Source organism: Falco cherrug, unplaced genomic scaffold, assembly GCF_023634085.1.
Source record: "Falco cherrug isolate bFalChe1 unplaced genomic scaffold, bFalChe1.pri scaffold_31, whole genome shotgun sequence".
Taxonomy (NCBI): domain Eukaryota; kingdom Metazoa; phylum Chordata; class Aves; order Falconiformes; family Falconidae; genus Falco; species Falco cherrug.
Genome location: NW_026599468.1, coordinates 88,148 through 97,729, shown reverse-complemented (window position 1 = coordinate 97,729; position 9,582 = coordinate 88,148). Strand labels below are relative to the sequence as shown.

Genomic DNA, 9,582 nt, shown 5'->3' with positions numbered 1-9,582 from the left:
GTGAACTGCCAGTGGTTTTTAAGCCGACACTTTTGCTCTGCCGGCTGCATTCCTCCCGGCGGGGTACGCACCAGCCCGGGGTGCCCCCGGCACATGGAGCAGCTCCCGAGCCCCCGCCGCCCGCGCCCCTCTCCGTCCCCGCCGCCCGCACCCCGCGGCAGCCGCGGCGCCCGGGCAGGTCCGGCTGCTCAGCAGAACCCGCCCCCGCCCCGCCCCTCCCCTCCCTGGGATTCGATGTTGTGTCACGTGGCCCTGCGGCGCCGCCCCCTTTCCCGCGCGCGGTCCCGGGGCGCCGGGCAGCCATGGCGGGGTGCGGGGTCGCGGAGCGCGTGTTCCCCGCTCTGCCCCGCCTGCAGCCGCTTTCCACGGCCCGGCGCCCACCCGCGCCGTGGTTCAAGGACGTCCAGGCTGCCCCCGGGACGGCTCCGGGCTGGCGGCGGGGCCGCCCCGAGCGGCAGCTTTCGGCCCCGGGCCTCAGCCGCCCGGTCGCTCACGGAAGCTACGGCAGATGCTGGTGGCAGCGGAGCTGAGGGGCCGGCGGGGTGAGGGGACCGGCGGGGCGGAGGGGGTGGCCGAGGGGACCGGCGGGGCGGAGGGGGATGGCGGGGCTGAGGGACATGGCCCGGCTGAGGGGACATGGGGAGCTGAATGGACGGGGGGAGCTGAGGGGGATGGCGGGGCTGAGGGGGAGCTTGAGGGGGATGGCGGGGCTGAGGGGGAGCTGGGGGGGGGCGGGGCTGAGGGGGGGCTGAGGGGGATGGCGGGGCTGAGGGGGAGCTGGGGGGGATGGCGGGGCTGAGGGGGAGCTGAGGGGGATGGCGGGGCTGAGGGGGAGCTGAGGGGATGGCGGGGCTGAGGGGGAGCTGAGGGGATGGCGGGGCTGAGGGGTGGCTGAGGGGGGGGGCCGGGCTGAGGGGGGGGCCGGGCTGCGGCCGTGCCGTGCCGAGGGACCGGGGCGCTGCGCGGACCAGCGCCGCGGCGGGGCTGAGGGCCGGGGGCCGCGCGCGGCGGGCAGCGCCTCGCAGGCGGGGCACGGAAGCGGAGGAGCGGGGCGGCGGTTGAGCGCGCGGCGGTTGGTGCCACCTACCGACACGGACGCGTCGCAGCAGCCCGTCCCCGTCAGTGCCGACACCTTCCCCGCCAGGCTGTGGCGGCTGGTCAACAGCCCGCGCTGCCGCTCCGTTCGCTGGGGTGCCTCCGGCCAGGGGCTGGTCATCAACCAGCCGCTCTGTGAGTGCGAGCTGCTGGGCGCCGGGCCGGCCGTCGCCGCGCAGCCGGGTGGCCGTGGGGCAGCGGCAGCCGCCGGTTTCTTCAAGACCAAGAACTTCAGCAGCTTCATCCGGCAGCTCAGTCTCTATGGCTTCCGCAAGGTGGGGATGTTGCCGGGGAGCAGTGTGGTGGGGCCCGGGCCTGGGCCGGGCCCAGAGGGTGGACAAGGCAACGGTGGCAACTGCACCGGGCCCCTGCATCGCTTCCACAGCCCCCACTTTCGCCGCGACCGCCCCGACCTCCTCGTCCACCTGAAGCGCCTGACGAAGGGCAACAAGGCGAAGATGGCAGCGGGCCTGGATGTGACCAGCCGCCCACCCAACCGCTTCCAGCGCTTGCCTGGCACGCCACTGAACGGGCAGCCGCTGCCTCCGCCCTCGACGCTCAGCAGGCCTGGTGAGTCAGAGTGGGCCATGTGGGGCCTTGGTGGGTTTTTGAGAAGCGCTGGGTGGCATGGGATTTGAAAATCAACGCTCTCCTGAGGGAGAAGGGTTACCTGTCCTTGCCGGTGGCATCTCAGTTCAGCTGGTGTAGGGAAGCTGTTGTTGTTTATGCAGGTAGATCTGCTGCCAGTAAGCATGAGTAGCATGGTTCACATGTATTTCAGGCTGCCTGTAGACTACAGTACAGTCTCCATTGCGTGCTACACTAAGAACACCCTTGCTCGATCTCTGTGGAGCTGGCACAGCTCTACCAGATGAACGTTACTGCTTCTTGCCCGTCAGTAAGGATGCCCATCAGTAGGGATGCTTAATATGCTGTCATTACATGTGTGTGAAGCAGTGAGTCGTGTGAAGTGATAACTAGAGCATCCTGTTAGTTTTGTGCAAAGGAGACGAGACCTGGTAGTAAGATTTTTGTCAGTTGTCTCCTGAAAAAGAATTCACAAGCTACGTAGTTTTTAAAACTGATTGAATGAGTAGGTGAGAGCTAATTAGAAAATAATACTGCTGAAAAGCCCTAGAACGTGTTTTCTTTCTTTCTAACCCTCTTTGAGAGGATCTGAGTTTTCCCAAGACAAGTGTGAGCCCTCAGGATTATTCCACAAATTTTGTATCGGCCCTAAAGCTTTGTAGTTGGTGCTGTGTAAGGAAGATGTGAATATCTTGCTTTGCAGTGCTCTTGGGCTGCTGCCAGAAGAGCACTCCGGCTTCCCATTCCCTTGGTGGCGTGTTAACTGTCATCTTCCTTGCAGCTGATACAGCAACGTGTTGGTTCAGCGCAGTGATCGGAGAAGACTTTAATAGCCTGGCTGGCTCTTGGACCCGAGTGATGCACCCCATGGGTGCAGAGCTGTAAGGCGCGGTGTAGGAGGAGCGGCAGGACTGTGCGACCAGGAGAAGGGGAGAAGCAGTTGACGGTACTGCTGTCTGCAGCACCGGCTGGCCTTTAGAGCAGAGTAGGGTATCCCCATACTCTTGGTTACTGTGTCAGGGTAGGAACTGTCATCTAATTCAAGTGGTGTTTTCCGTGATGTGTGTGGAACTGCACGTGCAATACCAAGAAGACAAAATGAAGCATCTGAGAAGGGATGGAACTTATTTCAGTAGGGAGGCTAGGAAACATTTAAACTAATGATTTGATGTTAACCTTGTTAAGGCTAAGATGAGTCATTGCAGACTTCAGTGACGTGGTTTGTCTGATGTAATGCAGACCATTGGTAAAGGAAATTATGAGAAAGAGATGACTTTCATTTTTTGTCCTCTGTTTTGATGGCTGCAGTTTCAGAGTTTTTGCTCTAGGAGTCTCATTTTCTAGAAAGACAGAACAAGGAAAACATTGGGGTTTCTATGCAGTCAAGTTCTGACAGGCTGACAATGCACTGTGCGCTCTGTACTGACTGTTTAGGGGCACGTCTGTTCCCAGTGTCTTGCAGGGTGTAACGCTCTGTTAAACATTCAGGAACAATTCCTGGACAGCAACTGGAGGTTGGTAACTTGGCATCCCGTGGTGTCTTGTTTACGTGTTAGAACTAGATAATCTTCATGTCCCTATCCAAAGGTAAAATATAAACAAAAGAATTTTCATACCCCTGTTCCTTCTCTGTTTATAAATGGTGAAAGTACTGAACAGGAAATAAACGGTCCTATACATTAAGTCTTAGCAAATCTTCAGGGTCAGCTGGTATTTATTTAGTGATTCTTAATGGTTAAATATGAACTTGCAGAATAATGACTGTATGTTACTGATTTCATCAGAGGAGTGCAAGAGGTAAATGTGAGGCTATTTTTAAAAAAAGTCCTTTTGGGTGAGAATTGGAAACTACAGGTCTGAGAAAGCCTGGCTTCTAGATAAACCCTATTGACGTGAACCATCCTGAAACTTGTAATTCTCATGGCTAAATGCAATCCTGCAGGGGAGTCACAAATGCAGTAGTTCTTGCAGAAATCAATGAGCACAGGCGTTTGCGGTGTTACTGTCAGTGTTTCCACAAAGTCACCAAAACAGAAATTGAGCTGTCATGGTATAAAAGCAAATACCATTTCATGAAACAGTAACTGTCTGAGAGAGGAAACTATAAAATAATAGAGAAGAATAAAAGGACTGTCTAAGAAATAACAAAATGGCAAAGACTGGGATATTTTAGTCTGCACTGAACTAGTTGAGCTGAGAAAAAATTGGCTTTGAAATTTTTTTCTTGACCAAATAAATGACTTGTCATAAAGTACTTGCAAAGTCCATTGGAGGATTTTGACGTTGCCCTTCCCTTAGCCGTTTGTGAGCTGTCAGTAGTGGAGTTTGGTCAAATCTTGCTTTATGATGTCCCTTTTTTAGAATGTATTGTCTGATTTAACACACCGTACTTTCAAAATTGCTTTTGTTTGGTTTAGTAAGTTACTACACATTTTGATTTATAGCACATTTCTAAATATGGGTAACTCGTTACTGCCAGTTTAAGGAGATTGAATGCTACGCAGACACCTCTGGGTTGGCGCTTCACTCGTGTGCCACACAGCAGTTAGTGCATGCTCGGGTCTAAGAGTACAGTCTCCTTTCTGGATTAAGTACGCTGGAGCAAAGGTAGTCTTCCCAAATCATGTTGTAGAGCCTTGGCTCCTCATATTGCCTTTCTTTGCCTGTGAAAACTCCTTTCCTTAACACTTGTTTCGCTTTATTTTGTACCCACTGCAGGACTGCTGACTGTAGGACAGTTTCATCAACTTTACGGTCAAAGTGTTTTCCCTCCTTACTCCTACATGGCAACCTCGTGCCAAGCCCCCAGCACTTTACCAGCACAAAGATTAGATCCGACTCCAGTCCCTTCCACTTGGATCCAGCAGGGACCACTTGGGTTGCTGCCAGGGCAAGGGGCTTCCCCAGCTTTTCCAGATAAAGGGGCTGCCTTTCCTGTACTCCAGACACTTCCAACAGGAGCCACGTACACCCTCCAGCCTGTGGCTTCTCTTCCGCCACTTCAGCAAGGGACTCAAAGCGTTGCCGCATCCATTGCAAATTGCAGCAGCTCTGCATCTTCAGTGCCGTACTCACAAGCCTGCTATCCAACAGGTATGAAAAAAAATTTCTGCATTTGCTTTTCAAAAAATAGATTTTAAAGTGAGACTTTCCAATATTTTTCTACAATACTCCGCCATGTGTATATCTCAAGTGAGAATTAGAAAGTGTCAAGTCTAAAAGGAAGATGGACCTAAAGCAAAAGGAGTTTCTGTTTGGTATTCGTGCCCTTCCTCCAGATTTTGTGTGTCCCCTGGTGATTTTCTGGATAGCCTTTCTGTTGAGGTGAAAGGGCGAGGAGAAGAATATTTGTCCAATACTAGTCGGTGTGAGGCTAACTTTCATTTTTGTTTTTTTAATTAAGCAAAACTTGGACAATGATATTAAAGCACTGAGACCTTGTTAAGAAGTAGTATCCTAGGCCTTGGTCTCATGTTTTTCCAGGTTAAGGTTTTAAACTCAAAGATCAGTCAAAAGTATTGTGCAGAACAGGGGTCCTCAAACTTTATAAACAGGGGGCCGGCGCGCGGATTAGATGGCAGGAAGTCATCTGCGTCTGCTTGGTTTCCCCCTCCAACCCCCGGCGCGGGTGGGGGTGGTGTGGGTGTTCTGTAAATAGGGGGGGCTGGATTGAGGACCCTGGGGGGCCATATCCGGCCCGTGGGCCGTAGTTTGAGGACTCCTGGTGTAGAATATTTCATTCTGCTCATACTATTTTTGTATCTACATTTTTTTTCTTGCTTAGCTTCTTTATGTTGTATTTTTTTATGCACTGAAAACTAGAAAGTACAAAAGTCTTGGCTCCTTTCTTTTTTCTAAATTATTTCTGCCACAATTGTCAGTCTCACTTAATCACTCAATTGCAAAGTAAATCAGTCTCACTGAAGTGTTTTTATTCTTCAGAAGAGGAGTTGAAGCAAATTACTGTTCTTTTCCTTGCCCTTACCTTGAATGGGAAAAATCACATGATAGGGTATTTTCTGGGGAGTGGTGGTGTATTTGTTGTGGGTTTGTGGTGGTTTTTTTTAGTTTCCCTAAAACTTCTGAAATTCAGAACAGTGACTCTTTCCTTGAACAAACTAAAGCTCAGTTGTTATTCTTTCCTTCTGCCTGCTCCTCCTTTGGCAGCCGCACCTTCACAAAGACAGCTATCTATCCCTGTTTAGAAATCCTACACAGTGAAATCATTACATCTTTTGTGCATGTCTTCTGAGACCTCTGCTGAGAACATTTCGGACAATAATCAACAGTTTCTGTAACGTCATTTTTGTCAAGGAAGGGTTCTGAGGAGCTGGGCATTTCTTGTAGACACACTTAAATGTTTAAGAGACAGGCAACTTCTGCCACGTGCTCCTTGCCTTGTGCTCCTTATGCAAAGATTTCTGTGGTGGCCAGAGTGTGGAGCCTGCCTTACCAGCTGCTAACTATCAAGTCTTCTCCCAGGAGCAGGTGTCCTGAGAGTCATAGAATGGTTTGGGTTGGAAGGGACCTTAAAGATCAGCAAGTTCCCACCCCCCTGCCATGGGCAGGGACACCTTCTATTAGACCAGGTAGCTCCAAGCCTCATCCAGAATACTTGCTTAATTAAGGTGGGAGGTGGTCCCCCGCTTTGCGTTTCTATGGTTACAGAGCATAGGCTGAAACTCATCATGATGAATTGTAGTTGTCTCTGTCTCAGCTAAGGCCCCAGCCCTCTCCCGTAGTCAAGGGAAGGAAAGGGGCGTCTCGGGTGCGATTTCACGTAGCTCGGTTTAGAGTTTGTCTTGGGGTAAGATTCCTGGTGTCCTGGAAGTGCCTGTTTTGAAGTACTGCCTGTAGGGGAGCTGAGGGAGACCAGCGTAGATTTAGACATGAATATGGAGATCTCTCTCACTGGATGACGCTCGTTGCTTTAAGTTTAAAGGATAACTTGGCTATGTTGCTCAGGTAGAACCTTCTGGGGTGGGAGGTGGGTGTGAGAACGCAGTGAAAACATACCAAATTTTGCAAGGTGTAATCAAAACTAAAATACAGAAACTTAGGGAATCTGAGGCGTTTGAAACCTCCAGTGAATTAATTAGCGTTTCTGAGAGTGTAAGTGACATTTCACTGGAGTATGATAAATCTTAATTTTCACTGTCACTCTAGGACTGTCTCAGCGGTTTTACTTCTGTGCCTGTGTATCTCTTAATCTCTCCGCTATCCTTTCTTCTATATATTATAACATACAGAATGCTGAAAGCGTGTTTCTTCAAATGTCCACATGAAAAAGTCTGGTTTCCTTCATCATGAAAGCACAGCAGCAAGATTAGTTTGTTTGGAAAGTGATAGTTAACCTTAAGATATGTATTTAGTAAGTGAGAGAACTAAAGAATGTATGTTCAATCTTATTCTTGACTCTCTTCATTTCACTTTTGAAGTCCCATTAAATGAAATCAAAGTAGAACTTTGTCAAAAGATTTCTTTTTGTGTGTATTCAAACTTGTTTGTTAACTTCCGTGACAAAAAGATTTCCCTGGTTTTTCATTATGATTCTTATTGAAAAGTCAGTAACATAAAATACGCTCATCTAAGTCTTTTTTTCCCCACTAGCCTTAGACCATAATTAGTTTAAGGATTTAGTTCTGTTTACTTTCAACTATCTGCAAAACCTTTGACAGTAGTAGAATCGCGTGAAAGAAATGCGTTGAAGCTTTATTATCCGAGAGTGTCTAATAATGAAAAATCAGTCATGGAGACCATGTGAGAAATATTAGTTATTGGTGCCACCTGACAGTGCAAGTCCAGTCGTGCCTTTTGAATGCATCTGTGGCTGTAGGGTTCATTTACCTATGAAGACCTTTCTGGTGAGTGGTAGTTTAGGAGTAGTCATGATATTCTTCGGAATGATACACTCTTGGTTAAGATAATTCATTTTCTTTGTAAGTCTTAAAATTCACATGGTCACAAGTGTGTATGAACACCTAGGCTCAGCTATGTGAATACGCTTTCTGTGGTGTATTGTGACAAGAAACTCAAGCAGCCAAATCAGAGAGGTGATACTAAGACACAAAAGACTCTGATTATGAGGTTTCTGCATGTATGTGTGTGTGTTACCAATTTTACAATATATATTTTTAATACATCTATACATATCTTAAATATTTTTAAGGTTAAGAAATTGGTCTTAAAATGACTTGGGAGGTAACAATAAATTTCTGGAATGTCGTTTACTGTGTGATTATTGAAATGTTTAATCAAAGTAAGCAATAGAACTGCACACCAGACACAAGTTCCGGCAGTCTGATAGCTGTGTTTGAATTCTTGCAGCCACACCGCAGAGTTGTTCAGCAGCAGCCCACACAGATCCTCTGGCTGGCTGTGCTGGTCCTACTGCTTCAGCGTGCACCCACGACAGCTTTCTCCAGGTGAGCGTAGCCTACTGAAAGGAGGTGAAAGAGAAGGAGACTGTATGAATGAACTGCAGGTTTATACACTTGTGAAATTAAGGATATAAATTTGAAAACTGATCTGCTTGATGAAGTGAAAGTGATGTGGTTTACAAATACCTATTTCAAAGAACCACTGAATGTTAAACGGGTAGTTTTGTAATTCAGGTTAGGTTTCAGGGTAGCAGCATAGTGGGTGTCCTCATCAGTGGAGTGTTTTTGCTTGACTTCACCAGAATCGCTTTTAGTTAATGAGCCTGCATTTGTATTTGAAGAATGTTCTTGCCTGGACAAAAAGAGATTCTTTAATATTATGAAAATACTGAGAAGCAGCTCCACTTCTTTGTCCCGGACAGCTTCCTGCAGTCCTGAGTTTGATTTGATGAACGAGGAAAACTAAGGTGACTTTGTGGAATGGGCCCCACCTCGGAGATCTCTTATTAAAGATAACTCCAGTACTTCTTGTAAATGCTTTATGTAATTTTAGTGGAAACTGCGCCTTATTTGGAGGGCCTGGCTTATCAGATATCAGAAGATCTGAAGTAAAAATGCAAGAGCTTCCTTTTCTATTACAGCATAACGCATATACTTTTTTCCCCCTCACAGAGGACAAGCGAAGCAAGTTATGCTTATGCGTGTTGAAAAAGGGTTGACCTACCCAAGCTTGATCATCCAGTTTCCTGTCTTGCAAATATCAACCTTTCTCTTTTATTCGTGACTTCTTTTAAAAAATAAGCTTATCCAAGATGGGCAGGTTATGGCCAGGGTAACACGTTAGTGTAAGGCTATAAATAGCCAACAGCCAGTCATGCCGTCGATATTGTAGTATTTATTTTTCGCACAGTGCATCTTTGTCCTCTCACTTTCATTGTGAGCTGCTTTTTTCATCCAGGACATGAGGATCCATCTGAGCGATGGGCAGTCACAATTAAATAGCTTATCTCGGAAGGCCGAGATCCATGGGATAGTAAATCATTCCAAAGGAGTTGTCAGAGGTGGTGTTGTGGCTAGATTGAAGGATAATATACAGTGTCCAAAGGGTCTAGTAAAAATCAGTTGTTTGGAGAAGCAAGTCCATGGGCGGCATGTGGAGTCAGAAGAGCTTTCGGCCACTTGCTAGTGGTTGCTTTGTTTCCTGGAAACCCCCAGCAAAAAGCTGCCGAGCATCTGGGCAGACAGAAGGCCAAAGGCAAGCAGTGCCCTGTATCAGTTCCACCAGGTCAGTAACCGGCTGTCTCTGAGCAGGGTAACACAGCTATCGTACCGCGTGGATCAACGGGACTTCTTGAGATTTCCGAGTCTTAGCATAGCCTAGGTCATTTCTCCTGGAACGTGGTGACAGGCTGTGCAGGTGGTACAGAAGACAGCAGTTTGCCTGCGGTTCTTGCTGAGCTGTGGGGAATAATCAGTTTGCCTTTTGTGTGTTCTGGGGCATATACTTCCCCAAACTTCT

General features: G+C 48.4%; 1 protein-coding gene across 1 annotated transcript; it reads left to right on the top strand.

Annotated features, from left to right (window-relative positions):
- The first annotated feature begins 273 nt into the window (after positions 1-273).
- Positions 274-8,186, top strand: LOC129735091 (heat shock factor protein 5-like). Its single transcript, XM_055700464.1, has 5 exons — positions 274-542; positions 1,145-1,370; positions 1,481-1,665; positions 4,402-4,776; positions 8,011-8,186. Exons 1-5 carry the CDS (start codon positions 509-511, stop codon positions 8,124-8,126), a joined length of 936 nt encoding a protein of 311 aa, XP_055556439.1. The 5' UTR covers positions 274-508; the 3' UTR covers positions 8,127-8,186.
- The last annotated feature ends 1,396 nt before the right edge of the window (positions 8,187-9,582 follow it).

What these genes read in the sequence shown, in the direction of transcription:
- LOC129735091 (XM_055700464.1), top strand. Translation starts at nt 509, where the DNA reads ATGCTGGTGGCAGCGGAGCTGAGGGGCCGGCGGG. An exon ending in GTCTCTATGGCTTCCGCAAG is followed by an intron (nt 1,371 to 1,480) that starts GTGGGGATGTTG and finishes TCGCTTCCACAG; the next exon opens with CCCCCACTTTCGCCGCGACC. An exon ending in CTCGACGCTCAGCAGGCCTG is followed by an intron (nt 1,666 to 4,401) that starts GTGAGTCAGAGT and finishes TACCCACTGCAG; the next exon opens with GACTGCTGACTGTAGGACAG.